At 43.6% G+C, this 25,148-nt stretch overlaps 1 protein-coding gene across 2 annotated transcripts in view; it reads right to left on the reverse strand.

Annotated features, from left to right (window-relative positions):
- vrk1 (VRK serine/threonine kinase 1) overlaps window positions 1-25,148 on the reverse strand; it is a 116,526-nt gene that overhangs the window by 54,887 nt on the left and 36,491 nt on the right. For both annotated transcript variants that reach the window (XM_086002745.1, XM_086002744.1), the window contains exons 4-8: window positions 17,911-17,980; window positions 9,777-9,864; window positions 7,878-7,986; window positions 4,312-4,404; window positions 2,551-2,683 (exon numbers count right to left, since the gene is read on the reverse strand). In XM_086002745.1, the coding sequence (XP_085858871.1) occupies window positions 2,551-2,683; window positions 4,312-4,404; window positions 7,878-7,986; window positions 9,777-9,864; window positions 17,911-17,980 (493 nt within the window). The remainder of the gene's footprint in view (window positions 1-2,550; window positions 2,684-4,311; window positions 4,405-7,877; window positions 7,987-9,776; window positions 9,865-17,910; window positions 17,981-25,148) is intronic.

The following is a 25,148-nucleotide window of genomic DNA, read 5'->3' on the forward strand; positions in this document are numbered from 1 at the left end:
ACACTCTCCATGGTAGCCTGCAAATTGCTAATGCGTTGCACCATGCAAGCTGGAAGTTGAATCCTCCATGTCTCAGACATGGTGCAGCAGCTCCCGTACAAACCTTCCAATACCTCATACAATTGCACACGTGAAGAAAACAATTTCCTTTTGAAGGCTGTACCCCTGAAGTCTGCATCTCTGTCCTCATAGCTAAGACCCAAGCTTGCCCTCTGGGGAGCCATCTCCTGGGTTCACCTAGCCCTTGCACCTGCTCACTTTAGCAGTTTGATTCACCAGGTGCAGGCCCCTCTCTCTCACTATCTATGCCACCGGGGTTGCCGAAATCTGTGCTGGTGCTTGGGAGGGATGGAGTGAGTGTCGGTGCTTCTTTAGGAGAATTGCCCTCCTGCTGGTAATGTTTTTCAGATGGATCTAGAAAAAGGAGAAAGGGACAAGAGTCAGCATAGCACAGAAAGGTTAGGCAATACCAGATGATTGGCAGCACTATGTAGCACCAGCTTACCATATCGCCTGAATGTGTGATTGCTTGAGGAAAGAGAAAAGGTACAAGTCATAGGTAGACACCTGGCTCCGCTTCGCCTCCAGTCCTGCCCTGATGTCCAAGGCTTCCTCCTCCATGCGGGTGAGGGCCTGGATACAAGCTGGTCCTCTCCCAGTTGTGGTCCCAGTTATTGTGAGCAAGCAGCTCCCGAAGAAGGAAAGGGAAAGAATTAGTGAGTGGCTGTTGTAAAGGGTTTGTGCAGATGTATGGGGCAACTTCATACAGAGTGCATGCTGAGACGGAGAAACAGCAGGTTGCGTAGAGAAGGGTCATGTGCAAAAATGTGGCTTCAATGTGAAATCAGCCAGCAGAGGAGTGAAATGCTTAGCAGTTTTAACCTGGTGAAAGCAGAATACTGTTGAACTCAGCAGTAACAGGCGAGTGTGTGACTAGAATGAGAAGGGTTGGTAATGGCCCAAAACTTCGGGTCTCCACGGGTGAGTACGCACGGGGTACTCACCCGTGGGCCCGATGGAAGTGCCGGTTTCCTGCATGCACTGCGCATGCGTGGGAAACCGGCACTTCCGTTCCTCTGAACGAAGAGGTTCAGAGGTCGAACGCGTGCGCGGGGGAGGTTGCGCGTGCTCATCAAACTTCGTTTTTTTTTTATATACAGGTTTTCCCGGGAGGGTAAGCCTGCAGAATTTAGAAATATAAAAAGCAGGCGTAAGGCCTGCTTTTTACAAGGTAAGTGGTGAATTAATTAAAATTAAAACATTTTTTCCACAGGTTTATTATTTTTAAATACTTTAAAGCAAGGTAAGTTGATTTTTAGCCCCGTTAGAATATAAAATTATTTTTTTCAAAAATTTAAGTTATTGTTTAAAATAGTTATTTAATGTAATTTATAGTTTATTTAAAAAAAGAGATGTTTTTAAAAAAAATTATTTGAAGGTTTAGTGCTATTTTGGGGCTGTAGTATTTATAAGTCTTGACAGCACTTCCTGTCAGACTTATGAATGGAGCATTCCCTGCTCCGATTGGCTGCCCATGGCCCACGTGATCCCAGGGGACGCATCGAACTAACTGCGCCCCTGGGATACGCAAGCACTGCGCGCCGGCAGTTGGACCAGGCCCCGGATCGGAATTCCACGGGGCCCTACAGCTCAACGGCCGGCGCGCAAGTAAGTGCAGATCGGGGGCTTGCACCCCCGGGAAGCCCCCGACCCGAATTTCTGGACCAGTGTCCTGGTGAAGAAGCATATGGTGCGGGGGAGAAAAGTGCTTAGAGTGCTTGGGGAGGTGTGAGAAGAACTGCTGCAGCTGGGTGTAATGCAGAGAAAGGGAGAGATAGGAAGCTATCATGCTCACCTTTGCTGTCCAGGTCAGGTCGCTGAAGCACTTCTGGCATTGAACCCACATCCTCGGGGTGATGGTGCGAGCATTGACATTGACCTCCCTCCGGGCCTGTTGCAGCGTCTATTTGGATACCATCCTGCCATCTCAGGGGAACAGGACTGGTCTATGTCCCCTCACCCACTCCATAAGTACCTCCACCGGTGTATCCAAGAAGTGAGATGCTCTTGTCGGAGACATGCTGCTCTCTAGAAACTTCCCAGGAGCAACTATGATTTGAACCGAATTGAATGACACATCGCTTTAAGAGATGCATTCATTTGTAAATGGCCGGCAGGACCCCTCCCACCACCCCCGGAAATCCCATCCTCCAACTGGGCAAGCTGCTATCGCTGGAAATGTGTGGGCAGCCCACCAAATAGTGCAGGTCTCAGACTGATGACATCGGACGGCCATCTGAAAATTGGCCACATTTAAAATTGGCCCTTGTATTTTAGGAAACTATGGGATCATTACTACAGAGAAAACAGTGGTTATGTGAGCATTTGAATGAGGATGACACCAATACCCAGTTATTTCCATAGGTGAACAATTTACAGAAAGTGGTGGAATAACCAGAGCAGTAGAAGTAGCTCAGCGTATGCTTGTGTATAACCTGAAAGATTGCCTAAAAATGATTAAATATACACTGAAAGCTTGTTCGCACATACCTGCTCCTTTATGTGCATCAGTGCTTGTAAACTCAAGGGTCCCATCATGGCAACGTTTTGGATCTTCCTTGTATTCTTTGTGTACTCCTTCTGGACAGTATCTATATGCAAGGCCATAATCAACTAAATACACCTACAAAAGTTTAAAGGACAAACAAAATCAGACTCTGTGCTGGACCATAAAATCTAGCTAGATCACAAATCAATAAAACTTCAATTTGCAAAATTGTAAATGACCATGTACATAAAATTCAATAGATACACCTTGACTTTATAAATACCACAACTCCAAGATCACATCACATTAAGTTCTGATCAAAAAAGATTGCTAACTCCCTATGACTCATGATTGACCATTTTGTTAGTCAATTCTGAATGTGAAACTATGATCAGAGCTTTATAGTCAATACATTTTTCTGTTCACAATTTAGATAAATGTAAAGAAACTAAATCAGTGGATAACTAATCTTTAATAACAAATTTCCCAAAGATAAGTAGGAGTTTGCTGAACCAATAAATTTAATTTCTGAGGAGCTTAAACCAGATTAGCATCTATTAAGATAGATCAATTCAATGGTGTAGAAGGAAGTGATTGACCATCACCACTCTGACAAAATATTCACTTTTCCTAACACCTAGTTCCTTTTATTCCCTCAGCACTGTAACACTGGAAGCATGTGTGTCCTGAAAACAACTTCAGTTTGCCCCAGGGGGCAGACAGTGAACATTCTGGAATCTGACCATTCCTATGGATGTTGGGGGCAGTGTGGGAGAAAAGATAGAGAGGGAGAAAGAATACATGAATCATTTTCTGATTTTGTCAGTACTTCTAAAACTCTGGTATTTCCTCAACTTCTTGTGCTGGAGTAATTTTCTTTCAGAAGTGAGCCCTAATTCCTTTAAAAAAAAACTTGAAATGCATAGTGAGTTACATTGCCTGTGTGGTACACGACAAATCCACGTCTATGCTACCAAAGTGAGACACTGAATCAAGTCATTCTTAGGGCGGGTGAATTTTACCTAATGAGCTCAGATGCAGCCACCCTCGGCTGCTGCATTCCCGAGGGTGCATTCTCCTGTCCACATATTCAATTTCTTAAACTTCTTTGTAGTGATCTTATACTTCTGGAGAGGACTTCTTATACTCATCTTATATTTAGATTACAAAGAATCAGCTAAAAATATTAAGTGGCAAGTACATGAAGGCAGTTCCTCCTCCACCTTGATAGAGGATTCCCAAAGATGATCACAATTCCCTAAGGATCAGCCAAATCCAAATGAAGACTCCATAAAGGCCCAAGTCACTAACTCTTTCAGAAGCAAAATTTAACCAGCACTCTACTGAATCACAGGAGAACCAATTATTAAATTGTCATTTGATGTGAGGTAATAGAGCTTGCATTTATTTAGCCCCTTTACACTTCAGAAGTACTTCATTGGCTGTGAAGCACTTTGGGACGGCCTGAAGAAGAGTGACTGTAATGTAGGCAATGGGAGAGCAACTGCCCTCGACATCAAGGGAGCTCTACTGCATGTGGCACTAAGGAAATTTAGTGAAACTGAAGTCTATTGGGATCAGTGGGGAAAAAGTCTCCAATGGCTGAAGTCTTATACTGACAGGCTAGCCTTCACTTTTAAACATGAAATGATTGGTTAGAAAACAGTTAGAACGAGAGAGAAAATGCTGCATATAATTTTTCTTTTCTCCTCTTTACTACAAGTAATTTACCATTGTACTAAATATGTAAAAGTAAAAAGAACCTCATTAGGATTCTTGTAACTGAGGAGAAGATTGGAAGCTTTGATGTCCCCGTGCACGTACTCGTGGTCATGGATGTATTCTAGAATGTCAATCTATCAAAAGAAAACAATTGTAAATTAAACAGATTTGGATAGGAGTCATTAGGATCCGGAGAGCATTTTGTAACAATGTGCTAATGTAATAAAGTTTCATTCATGCAGCAGAATATCCATCTACATACAACTTGAAGTAGATATATATCATTTAACTATATATCCAACACTGGAAATTCCAATTTAACCCTTAGACTATCAATATTTCATTCAGTGGACCAGACTTTTTAAAGACTTGACTACACCTGAATTAGACCATCTGTTATAAGCTTTCTGATGAACTCCAGAAGTTACATGTCTGAAATATATATCATCATTACTAATTCTATGAAAAGGATTTGTTTTGGGAAGCTTGATTTTTATACAATTGTAACAAAAACTGTACATCACAAAAGCTACAAATAAATCCTTCTGCAGTCCAAATTGAACAAAGTTTGGTTAATCAGAGCTCCCACTGGTGAAGGGTTCAGTTTATCCAAGTGTGCTTCCATACAGAGCAGGGTGGCATGAACTTTACCCACCTTGCCATTTGTTTGCACCTTGAAAATAGGTTTAAAAAGGGTGCACACTAGAATTGTTGAACCTTCATCCTCACATCATGCACTTCACAATCCAATGTAACTGTACTTTTGTGATATGTGGAAGGTACAGGAAACTTTGGTTTATCCGGAGGTTGTATGTCTGGAAACCTCGATCGAACGGCAGAAATCAGCAGCCGTTTTGTTAGGTTTTTTCTCTTCTCCTAGCATTTTTTTTTTTTTTTTAAATAAACAGTCTGTCTCTGGAAAGCCTCTCTGAAGCTGCTGCTAAGCTACAGAAATGCTTCCAAGGTACAGGCCAACTGTTTGCAAGCTGTTGCTAAGCAACAGTATTTGTTGTCAGATACGGAGATGAAAACCTCCGTATCCTTCAACATTAGCACTGGTCTGTCCGGAAGTTTTCATAGATCGGCATCACGCCGGTCCCGTCGGTGCCGGATATCGCGAAGTTTCCTGTAGCTCGAAAAATGGCTTTTTCAAAGCGGATTTTCTCCTCAGATTATATATTTTGTGCGGATGTTGTGGAAACAGACCATGTTTGCTTCAAATCACAAGTTCCTCCCAACAGCACTAGCACTGTTAGCTTGCTCAGGAAAAACACAATGACTCGGAATTTGCGGCCCATTGATGACGTCGAACTGGCAGTGCTCGCCGTCATTTCACCTTTGAAGTGGACTGCAACTTCAGGATTTAGTGCATGCGCAGCGTAAGGCGGAAATCTTGACGTTGCGGGCTGTCATTCACTGCTCCGAGACTGGCTGCGCTGTGCGTACCCTCCTCCCCAACCCCTCTCTCTCTCTCTCTTCACCCCCACCCCCCGGCTCTCTTTCTCTCGCCCCCCCATAGAGCTAGCAATCAGTGTAATCTCGCAAATCATGGAAACTGACAAAAACTTCAGCTCTTCTGCAGTAATTACACTGTTAAATACTCCATTAAAAGTTAGACCCTTTTGGATTAGGTGTAACTGGGGTCTAAACAGCATATTGACTGCAAAACAAAGATTATGGCCCTGAAAAACTAATTTTAATTTTGTGCAGTGTCAAATGTATCCATTTTAATGAAAATTAAAATTAAGAAACTTAAAAAAAATTCTTTAAAGTTTGTTCATCATCTTTTCAGGTTTGCCTTTTCCCCATGAGAGCCCCAAACTTTGTTTTGCTCTCAAACATTTTTAAAAAGTTAGAATTTTCTCCTTCCTAGCCCAGAGGCTAATTGTAGAGCCCCCTGCTGCCAACCTGGCTTTCAGCACAGGACAACAATCAAAGCAGGGACATTGTGGCCTAGTTCTATTGCATGACAACTGAGCCACTGGGGCTTTCTGATGTTTATTTCTGTTGATGCTGATAGAGGAACGGTCTGGAATACCCTGCTGAGGCCAACAGTACAGATTAGCTGCACAATCAGTAGAGATGGATCTCTAAGCTGTAGCACACTCGTGAAAATCATTTCAGTCAATATTCAGAGTAATTTTTGGATGGAAAAAATCAAACTATCCTTTAATTTGAATTAAATATAAATAACAACCAAATGGGGAGTTTGTGCCAAACTTTTTTGAATTATCAAATAATTTGAAGTTCCAACTGAGTATATTAAACTTAGGTGAGCAAAACTCCAAACCAACCCAAGATCCTTATTCTTTTAACAAAAAAAAAGGTAAACCGTAATTCTTAGTAATTTTATGAAAAATAGCACAAATGGCAAGAATCCTTTAGAAATTGAGACGGCGAAAAGCTGCAGTGCAGGTCACCACCAGGTTAAAAAAACACAAGGTAAATCATGATTCCGTAACACCAAACTGAAGTTTTAAAATCCTTTAGATTGTAATAATTTTCTTGAAATACTGAAAAGCAATTACAGCACGCGTCATTGTCCTCATCCTATCTGGTAAACCCCAGTGGGGTAGTTAGTGAGAATCAGAAACAATGCCAGATTGAAAAGACAACGATAGGAAAGGCTAATTACACTATTCAGGTTTATAATAATTGAGATTGTTATAAAACCATTAATAGTGTGAATAACAATTCATCCAAATCAATTCTCAGAGGCCTAGGGTATCCAAACTAAAGCCCACGAGCCACATGTGGTGCTTGAACCTTGGCTATCCAGCCCATGAAGCTCTAGTGAAGAAGTTTATTTTTGCCATAACACATATTAATGTGCAAGATGTTTTTAATTAGACAAAATTAATTTTAAACTATAGTCTGCAACTTAGCTTGCAGGGAATGCTTTTATGCAAATTTAATTACAGAAAATTAGATTTTAATTTAGAGTGGTGGTTGATGTTCTATACTGCAATTATTCATATGTGGCCAAGAGGCTCCATAGTACACAGCTGAGTGGCCCACGAAGACAGAACGATTTGGATGCTCATGTCATGTAACTTTGCATTTCTTTTCTTCCCCACAAACTATGCACTCCCTTGCCGAGATAGTTTTCCAAAGGCAGTGTGTAATGCATTGTACCCTTCCCAAGCAGCCATCTGATCATGGAAATACTGCTGCTGAGATCAGCTAGCTCAGCACAGACCAAAGATCAAACTTGGTACTTTACTCATCTGTATGGCTGAGAGACTGTGTCTCCATTTCAAAGTCATCAGAGGAACGTTTACTCTGCATTATTAAATTCCACAAGGTCCCAATCTCAACTGTCAAAAGTTCCAAGTAAAGACCAGATTATTTCCAGAGGGAGATTCTTTTTTAAAAAAGGGCAAGACCACTCCAGGCCAATTGTGCACATTCTAACAATCTGTTCAAGATGAACACTGGTAGCGACCTGGAATAGGCTGAGAAAATAATAATTCTAGTCTCCAGCAATAATGGATTATCTATTTGGGACATGTTACAAAAATGCCAAATTTTCATTGACACAGTATAAAGATCAAAATAAAATTGTCACCACAATGGAACCTTCCAGGTAACGAACACTAAAACTTACCAATCGAATACCTAACTGTAGCACAAATTTCTGAGGGAATCTCTTATGGTTTTGCTCAAATATTTTCTGCAGGTCAGATCCAAATCGATCCATCACCATAAATCTATAACTGAAGAATAAAGAAAGTGAGTTGAAGCTTAAAATGCAGTGCTTCTAGCATTCATTTGTGATTGACATTCTATGAATGGTATGTTTTGGGAGTAATTTTTTCCCCCCAGATTAGATTACACTAAATTCTTCAAATTCTTACTAATTTTTACTTTATGCAACAGATATGGTATGACATTATAGTTAATGTACCAAATGTGTATATTTGCCTGAAGAAAGGGTGGTAAACAGAAGAGAAGGGCTGGGAGGGGGGGGGAAGGAGGAGGAGGGGGGAAAAATAAAGTCAGAATGTAACTTACACTTTTGGGTATTCACACAAGGGCCTAGAATTTAATAGCACCACATCTGTTTGTCAAGTGCAAAATGGTAAGCATCCAATATGGTGAGCGGTGCACGTATTCATTACATGCTGGAAGTGTGCTGCCCGCCAAATTTGAAATGGTAGAAAAAGAGGAATCGAGGGCGTTAGGTGCTCTATTTGCACATGCAAAGGGAATAACACCCATTTGTGGCCCCATTTGGAAAAATAGGGCTGCTCTGAATAGCGCTGGGCCGGATACGTTTAGGAAAAGGTAGCCTAGGTAGAATCATAGAAACAAAAAATAATACTGCACAGGAGGCCATTCGGCCCATCGTGCCCGTGTCAGACATGCAGCCTAACCAGCGGTCCTTAACCAGCTGGAGGCTGCCACCAAAAAGTTAAGTGTTTTTTTTTTTAATACTTGCCCGAATGTGGAGCTAGGCTCCTCCCTGGTTGACTGCAATGCTGAATACCCTCAGCCCCCTCCCAATCCCTTCCTCTCCCAAGATCTACCCGAGGCTGAGCTGTCTGGGGATGCCCAACAAGCGTCTGCAACTCGTTGGAACTCGTATAAGCAAGCCTTTTCTTGCCATGAACCGGAGTGTGCCATTACTTGGTCCAATATCTAGATAAATGTAGCAAGCCCAGTTTTTGAACAGAAAACCTGTCACCGTAGTTATTGAACAGCAAACAGATAATGGCAGCAAGAATGGATTTACAGTAATTTATAACAAACCTCCTCAGGATATATAAAAAGAATAATTTTTCCAGCACTAATGCTCAATGTACCACTGATCCTTAAAAGACAGCCCCCAATTGGGGGCTTCGCTGCTGACCTACTAGAGTTGCTAGCCTGCCCCGATCCCTAATTACTTCAGAATGACAGCCAACTTGTAAGCAGTCAGCCCCAAGTAGATCACCAAAATTTTTTGAAGTTATATACTGAAACAAAGGGAAAAAATGTTTTAATGACCTCAAATTCAATTAGAGCTGCCAATTAAATTTTAAAAATATCCACAGGATATTGTACAGTCTCTTAATTCAAAGCCACTGAATCCAACATTTTTGGTACAACTTTGAATCATCAGAAGAACCCTGCACCTAAATTGAATGACTTCGGACAGGCTTGTGAGACACATCCCCTTCAGAAACAGTGGCTACGCTAAACATTCACATAACAGGACCTTCCTGAACTATATTAATTCCCAATTTATCAGCCAGATTGGGTCATTCAAGTAAATTAACCTATTTTTAGCCTTGTGTACCTTATGACCGGCAAGAAGAAGGAGCCAATAATACTTTTGTCACAGCTACATGTGTATTTCCAACTCTCTGGCCACAAGATTAAAGAAAGTCATTTCATTGCATAACCACTGGGTGATGTAGTATTTTCTGGGGTCAAATACTCCTCCATGAACTTTCTTCCCCTTTTAATGATCTTTGACTGCACACAAGCTTATTCATCTTATAAAAAGAATGGCCGTACATACCTTTTGCCTCCTTTATCGTATAGTCCTGATCCCCAATACTTGGGTACACCAAGGTAATTCAATTTTCGGGACGACATCCAGCTATGAACTGTGCGAAGTAAGAACGCAGTAATCACACAAATAAATATTTCAGACAAACCACTTGCACCATGTTATGAGTCATTAGAATCCCAGAATCCATGAGAAGCATAATCATATTTTACATATGGGGAAATGGCAGAGACTCTGAACAAATATTTTGCATCTGTCTTCACTGTAGAAGACGCAAACAACATCCCAATAATGGATAATCAAGGGGCCACAGGGAGTGGGGAACTACAGGCAATCACTATCACTAAGGAAATAATACTCGGTAAAATAATGGGACTAAAAGATGACAAATCCCCTGGACCAGATGGCCTGCATCCCAGGGTCTTAAAAGAATTGGCTGCAGAGATAGTGGATGCATTGGTTGCAATATACCAAAATTCCCTGGACTCTGGAGAGGTCCCAGCGGATTGGAAAACCACTAATGTAACACTCCTATTTAAGAAAGGAGGGAGACAGAAAGCAGGAAACTATAGACCAGTTAGTCTAACATCTGTCATTGGGAAAATGCTGGAGTCCTTCATTAAGGAAGCAGTAGCAAGGCATTTAGAAAAACATACTGCAGTCAAACAGAGTCAGCATGGTTTTAGGAAAGGGAAATCATGTTTAACAAATTTGCTGGAGTTCTTTGAGGATGTAACGAGCAGGGTGGACAAGGGTGAGCCAGTGGATGTGGTGTATTTGGATTTCCAGAAGGCATTCGATAAGGTGTTACATAAAAGGTTACTGCATAAGATAAGAGCTCACAGAGTTGGGGGTAATATATTAGCATGGATAGAGAATTGGCTAATGAACAGAAAGCAGAGAGTCAGGAAAAATGGGTCATTTTCTGGTTGGCAAACGGTAACTAGTGGGGTGCCACAAGGATCGGTGCTGGGGTCTCAACTATTTACAATCTACATTAATGACTTGGATGAAGGGATCGAGTGTAATGTAGCCAAGTTTGCGGATGATACAAATATGGGTGGGAAAGCAAGTTGTGCAGAGGACTCAAAGAATCTGCAAAGAGATATAGACAGGCTAGGTGAGTGGGCAAACATTTGGCAGATGGAGTATAATGTGGGAACGTGTGAGGTTATCCACTTTGGCAGGAAAAATAAAAAAGCAAACTATTATTTAAATGGAGAGAGATTACAAAATGCTACAGTTCAGAGGGAGTCCATGTGCATGAAACACAAAAAGTTAGCATGCAGGTACAGCAATTAATCAAAAAGGCAAATGGAATGCTGGCCTTTATTTCAAGGGGGTTGGAGTATAAAAGCAGGGAAGTCCTGCTACAACTCTACAAGGTATTGGTGAGACCACACCTTGAGTACTGCGTACAGTTTTGGTCTCCTTATTTAAGGAAGGATATACTTGCATTGGAGGCAGTTCAGAGACGAATCACTAGGTTAATTCCAGAGATGAGGGGGTTGTCTTATGAGGAAAGGTTGAGCAGGCTGGGCCTATACTCATTGGAATTTAGAAGAATGAGAGGTGATCTTATCGAAACATATAAGATACTGAGGGAGCTCAACAGGGTAGATGCAGAGATGATGTTTCCCCTCATGGGGAAATCTAGAACGCGGGGGCACAGTCTCAGAATATAGGGTCGCCCTTTTAGAACTGAGATGAGGAGGAACTTCTTCTCTCAGAGGGTCGTAAATTTGTGGAATTCTCTGCCCCAGAGAGCTGTGGAGGCTGGGTCATTAAATACATTTAAAGTGGAGATAGACAGATTTTTACAAGATAAAGGAGTGAAGGGTTATGGAGAGCGAGCTGGGGAAGTGGCTTTGAGCCCAAGATCAGCCATGATCTTATTGAATGGCGGCGCAGGCTCGAGGGGCCAAGTGGCCTATTCCTGCTCCTATTTCTTATGTTCTTATGTTGTTATGTTGTTAAAACTGCTTTAGGAGCAACGGTTTGGAAAAAAACAAGGTTTGGTGCACTCTGATTGCAGGTTCAAATATATTTGGAGTATTGCAAGACAAATACTACTTTACCCCATTTTGGGATCATAATCCTTACATACTTTTTTTTAAATTTTCAACTAGAACAGTGACAGTGGCACAGTTGCTTAATTTCTACTCCCATAGATTTGAAACATCTCATGGCTTTTCATTATGCAATTATATAAGTGAGTAGGAAAAAAATCTTATTTAATTAGTGACAGCCAAAGCTTCAGATAGAATGGATTTGAAAATACCACATTTTGAAAGAATCAATTTTTACAATTGGTGACTTAATCTTTTAGAAATTGATTGCTTGAATTATTTGATACTCATTTTGCTCGCCAGGTTTGCGAGTTAAGCTCGTCTAAAACTTGTCAACAAATGTGCACTCGAGAACCAAGGTGAAGAATGATCTCCTCTACATTGGGGAGACCAAACGCAGATTGGGTGACCGCTTCGCGGAACACCTCCGTTCAGTCCGTAAGGGTGACCCTGAGCTTCCAGTCGCCTGTCACTTTAATTATCCGCTCCACTCCCACTCTGACACCTGTCCTCAGCCTCTTACACTGTTCCAATGAAGCTCAATGTAAACTCAAGGAGCAGCACCTCATCTTTCTATTAGGCACTTTACAGCTTTCTGGACTCAGAGTTCAGCAATTTCAGACCATAACCTCTGTCCCTATTTTTTCAGGCGGCAGCTGTTGATGATTCTGCCATCCCCATTTGCAACCTTTAACCATTCCTGCCTTCCACCCCATCACAGATCATCCCTTTTGTTCTTTCTTTCCCTCCCCCCTTTCCCTGCCTCTGCTTAAAATCTGTCGCGCATCTCACTTTTTCCAGTTCTGACGAAGGGTCACAGGCCTGAAACGTTAACTCTGTTTCTCTCTCCACAGATGCTGCCTGACCTGCTGAGTGTTTCCAGCATTTTCTGTTATTATTGAAAAATGACCTGATTCCCTCTCCAGTTTACTTTTTCTCAATCTTAGTCCTAAGATGTACTTTACCCAAGTTTCTCTTTCCTTCTGTTCAATACCCACCACTTCCTTGTTTGTAACTTCCTTTTACTACCACTTTCAAACTGATTCGCTTGAAACTGCAGCTAACTGGAATGAATGCGAGCAACAGCAGCATTTCACACTAAATCCCGCTCTTGCCCTGGTAATCAGGAACTAAAAAATTGAGCATCGACAGACTGGGGAGTGATCACTTGAGAGCATGTTAAAACCCAGGGACTTACATACATATATCTAAAAACCATAGAAGCTGCAGAATTAAGCATCTGACAAAAAGAAATTGCTGCATATTCTGTGCTGCCTCCTAAACGACTAATACTGTAAGTTTCAAATACTTATTTATGGATATCAGCAGTTATTTAGAATAAACTTTTACAAACACAAGATGAATCAGTGGGTACAGGAATGATGCAACAGCCCAAACATAATCACAAGCACTATATATTTGATGGGTATACTGGTGTAATAAAAAAAAACTGGAGATATTTAGAGATTGCTAACAAATATCAGCACTTCAATATTATTAAATCAAATGTGTTCTCAGTTTGGTTTCAGACCGCGGGTGTCGGCGGGAGGGGGGAAGCTTAAAAAGGCTTCAGAGACCCAGGTAAGGCGTACCAATCTCCAAAGTCAGAGGGAAGGAGAGAGGTAAAAAGTAATCCAAGTGTGACGTCACCAGAAAGTGGGTAAGTGATTGGTTGGTAAGTATTTCTCTCTTTTTAAGCTTAAACTCTGTGGTTTATAGTTTCTAAGGTGCGATATTCATCATCTAGAATCGGGGCAGAGGGTATTTAAAAATATTAATAAATTTAATTAATTACATAGAATGGGAGATCAGGTGATGTGTTGCTGCTGCAATATGTGGGAGCTGGTGGACACCATTGATGTTCACGGTGATCACATTTGCAGTAAGTGTCCAAAGATGTGCCGGTTAGGATGATTGGCTATGATAAATTGACCCTTAGTGTTAGGGGGATTAAATACGTGGGGTTACAGGGATAGGGTGGGATATGTGTCGGTGCAGGCTCAATGGGCCGAAATGGCCTCTATCTGCACTGTGGGGTTTCTGTGATTCTGTGACGTGTTGGCTGCTCGGGGAATTCCGGCTCCGTGTTGAAGAGCTGGAGTCCGAGCTTCAAACACTGAGACACATCAGGGAGGGGGAAGAGTTACCTAGACTCTGTGTATCAGGAGGTAGTCACACCAATTAGATTAATTAATTCAGATGCAGTCCGTGGCCAGGGTCAGGATGGTGTGACTAGAAGTGAGGCAGGTACGGGGATCCAGGAGGTAGTGTTGGAGGAGCCGCAGCCCTTGCTCTTGTCCAACAGGTTTGAGGCGCTCACTCCCTGTGAGGATGGGAACAGAGACTGCGGGGAGGATGAGCAACCTGGCCACAGCACCGTGGAGCGGGGGGCCATTCAAGTGGGGGGGAGATAAAAGAAATGTTGTAGTGGTAGGGGATAGTATCGTTAGGGGGATAGATAGAGTTCTTTGCAGCCGAGAGCGAGAGTCCCGAAGGCTGTGTTGCCTGCCCGGTGCCAGGGTTAAGGACATCTCCTCTGGGCTGGAGAGAAACTTGGAGTGGGAGGGGGAGGATCCAGTTGTCGTGGTCCATGTTGGTACCAACGACATAGATAGGACAAGGAAGGAGGTTCGGCTGAGGGAGTTTGAGCAGCTAGGGGCCAAATTAAAAAGCAGAACCACAAGGGTAATAATCTCTGGATTACTACCTGAGCCACGTGCAAATTTGGCTAGGGTAAATAAAATTAGAGTGTTAAATGCGTGGCTCAAAGACTGGTGTGGGAGAAATGGGTTTTGCTTCCTGGGACACTGGCATCAGTACTGGGACAGGAGAGAGCTGTTCCGTTGGGACGGACTTCACTTGGCCAGTGCTGGGACTAGAATCCTGGCGAATTGAATAACTAGGGCTGTAAACTAATTAGTGGGGGGGAGGTTTTAAGGAGCGAAAAATAAAAATGACAGCAGAGAAGGCAATAGAGCAAGGTAGCAGTGGGGGAATTAAAAACCAGAGCGTGTCAGGAAGGGACAGAATGTATAATGATAAAGGTAAAGTAGTAAAAGGGGTAAAAGCAGGAATAAATTGTCAGAAAACATATTTGAAAGTTCTTTATCTGAATGCATGCAGCATTCATAACAAAATTGATGAGTTGACAGTGCAAATAACTACACATGGGTATGATCTGGTGGCCATTGCGGAAACATGGCTGCAAGATAATCATGAATGGGAACTAAACATACAAGGGTATTTGACAATTAGGAAGGACAGACAGGAAGGAAAGGGAGGTGGGGTTGCTATGTTAATCAAGGATGGAATCACTGCAATAGTCAGAAATGATATTGGGTCAAAGGATCAGGATAGTGAAACAGTTTGTGTGGAGATAAGGAATAATAAGGGGAAAAAGTCACTAGTGGGCATAGTCTATAGGCCTCCTAACAGTTGCAACTCCCTTGGTCGGAGTATAAATCAGGAAATAGTTGGGGCTTGTAATAAGGGAACAGCTATAATCATGGGGGATTTTAACTCATATTGACTGGACTAATCAAATTGGGCAAGGCAGCATTGGGGAAGAGTTCATAGAGTGTATTAGGGAAGGGTTCCTTGACCAGTATGTAACTGAACCAACCAGGGGGCAGGCAATCTTAGATCTGGTCCTGTGTAATGAGACAGGATTAATAAAAAATGTCCTAGTAAAGGATCCCCTTGGAATGAGTGACCATAATATGGTTGAATTCCAAATTCAGTTTGAGGGTGAGAGAGTTGGATCTCAAACCAGCGTACTGAGCTTAAATAAAGGAGACTATGAAGGTATGAGAGTAGAATTGACTAAAGTGGACTGGGAAAACAGATTAAAGTGTAAGACGGTACAAGAGCAGTGGTCTACATTCAAGGACATATTTCACATCTTTCAAGATAAATATAGTCCACTGAGGAAAAAGGGGAGTAAAAGAAAAGACAACCATCTGTGGCTTAGTAAAGTAATAAAGGATAATATGCGACTGAAAACAAGGGCATATAAATTAGCCAAATCTAGTGGCAGGTTAGAAGATTGGGAAGCATTTAAAAGCCAGCAAACAATAACTAAAAGATTAATTAAGAAAGGGAAGATAGATTATGAAAGTAAACTAGCAAAAATATAAAAACAGATAGCAAGAGTTTCTACAGCTATATAAAAAGAAAAAGGGTGGCTAAAGTGAACGTTGGTCCCTTAGAGGGTGGGACCAGGAGACTAGTGGTGGGGAACATGGAGATAGCAAAGACGCTGAACAAATATTTTGTATCAGTCTTTACAGTAGAGGACACTAAAAATATCCCAACACTGGACAAACAGGGGGCAATGGGGGGGGGGGGGAGGAGGAGGAGCTCAACACGATTAAAATCACTAAGGAGATGGTACTCAGTAAAATAATGGGACTTAAGGCGGATAAATCCCCCGGACCTGATGGCCTACATCCTAGGGTCTTGAGAGAAGTGGCGCTAGGGATTGTGGATGCATTGGTGATCATTTTCCAGAACTCCCTGGACTCAGGAAAGGTCCCGGCAGATTGGAAAACTGCTAATGTAACACCCTTATTTAAGAAGGGAAGTAGACAAAAAGCTGGAAACTATAGACCAGTTAGCCTAACATCTGTGGTTGGCAAAATGTTGGAGTCCATTATTAAGGAAACAGTAACAGAGCATTTGGATAAACATAATTGAATAGGACAGAGTCAGCATGGTTTTACGAAGGGGAAGTCATGTTTGACAAATTTGCTCGAATTCTTTGAGGATGTAACATACAGGGTGGATAAAGGGGAACCAGTGGATGTAGTGTATTTGGACTTCCAAAAGGCATTTGACAAAGGTTCCACACAAAAGATTACTGATGAAGATAAAAAATCACAGGATTGGGGGCAATATACTGGCATGGGTGGAAGATTGGAAATCTAACAGAAAACAAAGAGTTGTGATAAATGGTTCGTTCTCAGGCTGGCAATCAGTAACTAGTGGTGTTCCGCAGGGGTCAGTGTTGGGACCCCAACTCTTTACAATCTATATTAACGATTTGGAGGAAGGGACCGAGTGCAACATAGCCAAGTTTGCCGAAGATACAAAGATGGGAGGGAAAGCAGTGAGTGAGGAGGACATAAAAAACCTGCAAAAGGACATAGACAGGCTAAGTGAGTGGACAGAGATTTGGCAGATGCAATATAATGTTGGAAAGTGTGAGGTTATGCACTTTGGCAGAAAAAAATCAAAGAGCAAGTTATTATCTAAATGGAGAGAAACTGCAAACTGCTACAGTACAAAGGGATCTGGGGGTCCTGGTGCATGAAACACAAAAAGTTAGTATGCAGGTGCAGCAGGTGATCAGGAAGGCCAATGGAATCTTGGCTTTTATTGCAAGGGGGATGGAGTATAAAAACAGGGAAGTCTTGCTGCAGTTATACAAGGTATTGGCGACACCACACCTGGAATACTGCGTGCAGTTTTGGTTTCCATATTTAAGAAAAGATATACTTGCTCTCGAGGCGGTTCAGAGAAGGTTCACTCGGTTGATTCCAGAGATGAGGGGGTTGACGTATGAGGAAAGGTTGAGTAGGTTGGGACTCTACTCATTGGAGTTCAGAAGAATGAGAGGCGATCTTATCGAAACATAGAAGATTGTGAGGGGGCTTGATCGGGTGGATGCGGTGAGGATGTTTCCACTGATGGGTGAGATTAGAACTAGGGGGCATAATCTTAGAATAAGGGGCTGCCCTTTCAAAACTGAGATGAGGAGAAACTTCTTCACTCAGAGGGTAGTAAATCTATGGAATTTGCTACCCCAGAGAGCTGTGGAAGCTGCAACATTAAATAAATTTAAAATGGAGATAGACATTTTCCTAGCAGATAAGGGAATTAGGGGTTACGGGGAGAGGGCAGGGAAGTGGACGTGAGTCTAGGTTCAGATCAGCCATGATCCTATTGAATGGCGGAGCAGGCCCGAGGGGCCGTATGGCCTACTCCTGCTCCTATTTCTTATGTTCTTAGGAAGACCATTTACTTCCACACCACATTGCATTTCTGACTTTTCACATATGATATAATTAACTCACTTAGCTCTGGTTTTGCTGCTCTCATATAAAACTTGAGCTCTGAAAACAGTGGTCCATTGTCACTGGGTTCCTAGAAATAGAAGAAAAGAAAGCAGATGGGTCCTTTAAACGACTGAAATTGCCTGACGCACTAAGTACTTTTGTAAGGAAAACAGCCATACGTAAATAGTTAGGCCGTAATATGACATTACAAGCAGTAAGTGAGCTTCAGTAGTTCACGAATGTTGCATGAATCAAGATATTAATTACTGCTTTATACTCAGCAGTCCAATTTATTAACCTATATAGTTTCAGTTAAAATGCTAAGGGCCAAACTGGTGCTGAAGGTATACTTGATTAATGATGGAGTGGCTATGATGCCATTACAGCAGAATACTGCCAAAATTCAAAAAAGTCAACAATTTTTCAGCCCGAACATACAACATAGAAAAATAGGAGCAGGAGTAGGCCATTCGGCCCTTCGAGCCTGCACCGCCATTCAATATCATGGCTGATCCTCTATCTCAATACCATATTCCCGCTCTTTCCCCATACCCCTTTGATGCCTTTTGTGTCTAGAAATCTATCTATCTCCTTCATAAATATATTCAGTGACTTGGCCTCCACAGCCTTCTGTGGTAGAGAATTGCACCCTCAGTGAAGAAATTTCTCCTGATCTCAGTCCTAAATGTCCTACCCCACATCCCGAGACCCTCGTTCTAGACCCCCCCCCCAGCCAGGGGAAAACATCCTCCCTGCATCCAGTCTGTCTAGCCCTGTCAGAATTTTATATGTTTCAATGAGATCCCCTCTCATTCTTCTAAACTCTATCAGAACATAATATATAATAGAAGCATGCAGTATATATGCAACTAATAAACCAAGTAGCATACAGGCACCAGATGTTTGAAGGCAGGTTTAAAGCACTGCTTTGGGGAGCGGGGGTGGGGGCGGGAGGGAAAGAGAAAAAAAGAACTACAGAGTAAAACAGTCTCTGCTTTGCTACAACCAAAATGACATCCTCCACTGACATTTCCACTTTCAAGCCAGTCATCCCAGTGATATTCTCTCAGAGATTTTATTTGTTATATTTTTGCACTGTGAACCCACAACCACCAGGAGGTGGGATCAGACTGCCCAAACTCCTTTTCCTTAGAAAGAGGACAGAAATGACCACTTCATCCCATCAGACTGATTCTAATTCAGGTTCCAAAAGGTGGAAGGGCAGTAGACTGTTAACAGCCCCTCATTTAAGTTTTTTTCTCGCTTGTCCAACAATAATGAACTTGCTGGAATTGCAGTTCTACCTGTACTGCAGGAAGAATTATTTAACTGATTCGTGCCCATCTGTGCTGTGCTGGTGAAAGGAATGTGGTTGGGGCGGGGGCAATCCACGGCTATTACACTCAGGAACTGTATAGTACAACGCACCAGATTTCCAGTAACACTTCACTCAGAATAAAGGTTCTATACTCCTATTTAATGGATCAGTTACATTTCACATCACAGCTTTCCAAAAAGATGATATCCAATTGAAATAAGTGTTATTTTAGCCATTGTACTTCAGTGACCATTTTTCCAAGCTATAAAAGTCTCCAGTGTTTAAATCTACAAGCTAATTTAACAGAACATTCTGCATTTAATTTGACACATCAGTTGCAAAATGTCCTATTAGCACTTTTTTCAGCCACTACTAATCAAACAGAGAAAAGCTACAGCACAACATTGTTTAGTCAAAGTTATTGTCTAATTGCTACTTCAATGGGTTAGAAATCAATCCAGATGTTAGTGTCAGTGATGCCCAAGAGAAATTTAATTAAAGCAAATTGGCAACGATATTTTTTTCGCAATGAAAAATAGCTACAGCATACAAGGCTGTCAATGTAATATTAACATACAGAACACGAGAGCGCTCAACTACAATTGTTTAGATCAAAGGTTCTCAACGGGGAGTCCGCCGCCCCCTAGGGGTTTGCAAGAGGATTTCAGGGGGTCCGCCATAAATAACCTCCAGGGATTTAAAAAAAAAGAAAAACACGCAGTCACGTAAAGGTGGGATCGAGCCGAGCCTATACCTTGAGTGTGAGCAGTCTTGCTCTACCAAGAAGGGTATCACAGGCAGACCTGATTGTTCGCACCCATTGTTGGCCTCCAGCTAAGATTTTAAATTTCCAGGATTGTCCCGGAGTCACCAGGAACAAAACATTAATCTAGACACTACTGCAGTTGGGGAATGGGAGCAGAGATGAAGAGAATGGTTTCCCCCTTTTCCCCCCACCCAGAGTTTCCCCTCTTCGCATGCTCTCGGGTGGCCTCTGGATTTAAGATTCTCAATTACAGGGGACCCAACCTTTAGAAGGTAAATCATGTGCAGAAGTCATGTGATCTGACATGCGTCATCCATGGCTCAGTGGTAGCACTCATCTCTGAGTCCAAAGGTTGTAGGTTCAAGTCCCACTCCAGAGACTTGAGCACAAAAATCTAGGCTGACGCTCCAGGGTAGTACTGTTGGGGGTGTCGGACCGTCGGAGGTGCCGTTAAACACCCCGTCTCAGGTGGACATAAAAAGATCCCATGGCACTATTTCGAAGAGGAGCAGGGCAGTTCTCCCCGGTGTCCTGGCCGATACTTACCCCTCAATCATCATCACTAAAACAGATTAACTGGTCGCTATCACATTGCTGTTTGTGGGAGCTTGCTGTGCGCAAATTGGCTGCCGCATTTCCCACAATGCAATAGTGATTACAGTTCAAAAGTACTTCATTGGCAGTAAAGCACTTTGGGAGGTCATGAAAGGCACTATAGAAATGCAAATCTCTCTTTACTTTTCTGAAGTCACACGATCTAACATCACATGGTCAAACCTCCAGTAACACCTCCAACTAGAATGACAACCCTACTGCACCTGTACTTCTGGTACTGATGAGCTGCTAACAACCCCCTGCCCACCCCCCAGCACTTCAAACATTTGCAGCTGCAGCACACAGAGGGAGGGGGCCCCGGACAGGGACCTGCAGCACATTAATCCACCCCCACCACCCAAATTTGGCTGGGATCTGCCAGGCACTCCGGCCCTACAGCAGCCACTTCACCCTTTGCAGGCTGCCAACAAGGCAGATCCCAGGATCAGGACATCCCTCCTTCAATGGAAAAGGACCCTGGGATGGCAATGAACTAGGAAACCTATCGAACAGAAAATGAACTGAAATCACATCCTGCTGGCAGGGCTCCAGAAGTAGGCATGTTCCCAGGTGAGGGTGAAAAAAGGAATGCTGCAGGAGATACAGCCATTCCCGGAATATTTGGCTCATCCGGTTTACTGTACATACAATCATTTTGAAAATAAGGACACCTGACGCATGTCCCTTAGGTCAGTGGTTCTCAAACTGGGGTCCATGGAGCCCATACAGTCTTTCCAGGGGGTCCACGCAGAGCGAGCTGGTGTGCAGCGGCCAAGCACTGCTGAATGGGACGGTGAATGGTTACCATGGCGGCGGCGGTGTTTTGCAGGAAGGGGAGGACAAGGAGGGAGGGGAAAAAGACTGCAGGCCAACAGATTCTTTGATTGACAGCCAATCAGCTGTTCGATTCTTTGACAGCTGTTCACAGGCCTGGCAGCAGAGGGAATCAATCACAAGGCGAAGTGACGGGCCGCAGCCAATGGAAAAGCAAGGAAGACGGTGCAGCAGCCGCCATTGTGAATCGGGGGCGGTTGGAGTCAGGCCGTGGCTTTGCGTTTCCCCCTTCCCCGGGCTGAGCTGCATTGTGACGGTAGTGGTCACCTGCCCGCGCGGCGAGGGTGGTGAAGTTGCCCCCGGAGGTGCGACGGGACGAGGTCCAGCCATGGTTTGTGCAGTTCGGCAGAGTCAGCGAGTGCGATCTGGTGAGGGCGAGACTTGGGTGGGGAGAGGAGAAATGGTGGAGAGTGACAGGGAGATGGGGTAGAGGAATGGGAGAAAGATGGAGGGAGAGAGAGAGAAATGGGGAAGAGTGACAGGGAGAGAGAGATGGTGTACAATGAGGAATGGGGAGAGGGGAATGTGAGATAGGGAGAGAGAGGTGATTCTAGGTACAGAGAATAAAGGGAGGGATGGGAGTAGAGAGAGATGTGGAAGAGTGACGGGGGAGAGATAGAGAAGAGTGACTGGGAGAGAGAGTGGGTAGAGAGGAATGGGAGATAGGTGGAGGTAGAGAGAGAAGAATGAGAGAGAAATGCGAGAGGTGGGGTTACAGAGTGAGGGGATGAGACGCAGGGGAGGGGGAAAGAGACCGAGACCAGTGGAGAGGGGGGGATGGAGTGGCGAAATGAAGAGATTGACGTGGCTGGGGGGGGGGGGGGGGGGGGGGAGAGGAGAGGAGTGTGAAGGAGATTGGGAGGCGAGAGAGGTAGTGAGAGGAGTAGACACTGAGGACAAGAGACTGAGATACAGGGAAAAGGGTCAAGACAGAGATGAGAGAAAGAAGCTGGGAGGTCATGGGAAAAAGACAGACAGGAGAGCGACTGACAAATGGATGTGAGGGGGAGAGAATGGAAAGGGGGGCAGAAGAGAGAAATCAGAGGGGTTGGGGACAAAAGAGCTGAACTCAAGAGGTGAGGTGAGAGTGACTGCCCTTGACATCAAGGCAGCATTTGATCGAGTGTGGCATCAAGGAGCCCTAGTAAAACTGAAGTCAATGGGAATCAAGGGGAAAACTCTCCATTGGTTGGAATCATACCTAGCACAAAGGAAGTTGGCTGTGGTTGTTGGAGGTCATTCATCTCAATCACATGACATCACTGCAGGAGTTCCTCAGGGCAGTGTCCTAGGCCCAACCATCTTCAGCTGTTTCATCAATGACCTTCCCTCCATCATAAGGTCAGAAGTGGGGATGTTCGCTGATGATTGCACACTGTTCAGCACCATTCGAGACTCGTCAGATACTGACGCAGTCTGTGTCCATATGCAGCAAGACCGGGACAACATTCAGACTTGGGCTGACAAGTGGCAAGTAACATTCGCACCACACAAGTGCCAGGCAATGACCATCTCCAACAAGCGAGACTCTAACCATCTCCCCTTGACATTCAATGGCATTACCATCGCTGAATCCCCCACTATCAACATCCTGGGGGTTACCATTGATCAGAAACTGAACTGGACCAGCCATATAAATACTGTGGCTACAAGAGCAGGCCAGAGGCTGGGAATTCTGTGGCGAATGTCTCACCTCCTGACTCCCCAAAGCCTTTCCACCATCTACAAGGCACAAGTCAGGAGTGTGATGGAATACTCTCCACTTGCCTGGATGAGTGCAGCTCCAACACTCAAGAAGCTCGACACCATTCAGGATAAAGCAGCCCGCTTGATTGGCACTCCATCCACCACCTTCAACAATCACTCCCTCCACCACCGGCGCACTATGGCTGCAGTGTGTACCATCTACAAGATGCACTGCAGCAACTCGCCAAAGCTCCTTCAACAGCACCTTCCAAACCCGCGACCTCTACCACTTAGAAGGACAAGGGCAGCAGACGCATGGGAACATCGCCTACAAGTTCCCCTCCAAGCCACACACCATCCCGACTTGGACCTGTATTGCCGTTCCTGAATCCAAAATCCTGAAACTCCCTTCCTAACAGCATTGTGGGTGTACCTACACCATATGGACTGCAGCGGTTCATGGCGGCGGCTCACCACCATCTTCTCAAGGGCAATTAGGGATGGGCACTAAATGCAGACCTAGCCAGCCACCGACGCCCACATCCCATCAATGAATAAAAAAAGACACCAGAGGCAAGGCGAAGAAAAGTGAGGCACACAAGGGGGGGGGGGGGGGGAAAGAGGAGAGGGGGAAGGAGAGAAGAGAAGGGAGGAGACTGATAGATGGATGGGGTGACAGGAAAGAGGGCGATGAAGAGGGTGTTCCAAGTTTTTAAAAAATCATTCCTGTAGGTAAGCCCACACAGTCAGTTAACTGAAGTGACTTTATATGCCAATATCTGGTAATGTAGCACTGCCCAAGGTCAATCAGAACACTCGTATTGTAATTTACTAATTGGATGCGACAGCAGCCCTCCCATGTATCTGGATAATGGAAGAATAATCCAGTGGTTCTCAAACTGGGGACGCACAGACAGGCCGGTTAACAGCAGAGCGGGTGGGAAACAAACCCTGAAACACTCAGCAGCTGTGCAGCGAGTAGGCGGGCGGTGGAGGGTTACACCTCAAACGGTGCCAGTGTTCCCAACAGGAGCCACCGAGCCTAATCTCACTCCAGGAAGAGGAGGGAGGTGTTGTGCGTGAAGTATTCAACAGGCATGTTGCTGAACCTGTAGGGTTACCTTTCAGCTGAAGGGAAGATAAAAGTTTTTACATCATCAATGTTCACTAGATTGGACAGCCCTGGCAAAATTTCATGCAAATCCCTTTAACAGGACATGGATGAACTTTACATTCAGAAATGTAAATGTGCAAGGGGTTTATAGTATTATAATTTAGATGGGGGGGGGGGGGGGGGGTCCGTGATTACTAATCCATTTGAAAAGGGAGGTCCTTCAACCAAATTTACAGGATTCACTGTGCAGTTAAAATAAAGTACTTGCAGAAAAGGGAATAATTTCCCTAAAATGTTAGATAGCTACAGCTGAGTCACCGGGGTGCAATGATGTAAACTAGATCAGCTTTTCTAGTCAGCAGAGCAATGGAGTGGAATGCTGATAAAGTCTGAGGCAGGTGGGTGGAAAGCAGCAGTTACCAGCAGTATAAATACTGTGGTGTTCTCGATTATCCACTCGTGGGAGTCACATATGGTGGATTTTTGAAGTTTCACTACCAGTCTCCTTTCATATAGTTTCTCTTTTTAGTATCTGTTTTACATCACCACATCTCTCAACTGAAATTCTGTCCTGCGAAATGTACAAATTTGGAGACAGACAGACATGCCCAAAGAATCTGGCCTTGCACAGATTATACTTATTTGCTCTCCATATTACTGCCTGGTAAACCCAGAGTAAATCTGTGCATTCAAAATTATGAGTACCTAAATGCAATTTTAAAATCACATTTGTTCATTTTCAAGCTACCAGAAACTAAGCAGGTTTTAAAGCAACATAAACGTTAAATGAATGGCCATTTTCACCACCGTCTACTACGGTCCTGGTACTGCAAAGCAGTCTGGATTGTGAAGGTTAACTAGCAAGTAACTATTCTACTCCAGGAGAAATGCCAGAAATTAGCATATCAGTGCATTACAACACAATTCACATAAAAAATCAACAT

This window comes from Somniosus microcephalus, chromosome 12 (assembly GCF_052327205.1).
Source record: "Somniosus microcephalus isolate GS21.2 chromosome 12, FLI_Smic_1.0, whole genome shotgun sequence".
NCBI lineage: Eukaryota > Metazoa > Chordata > Chondrichthyes > Squaliformes > Somniosidae > Somniosus > Somniosus microcephalus.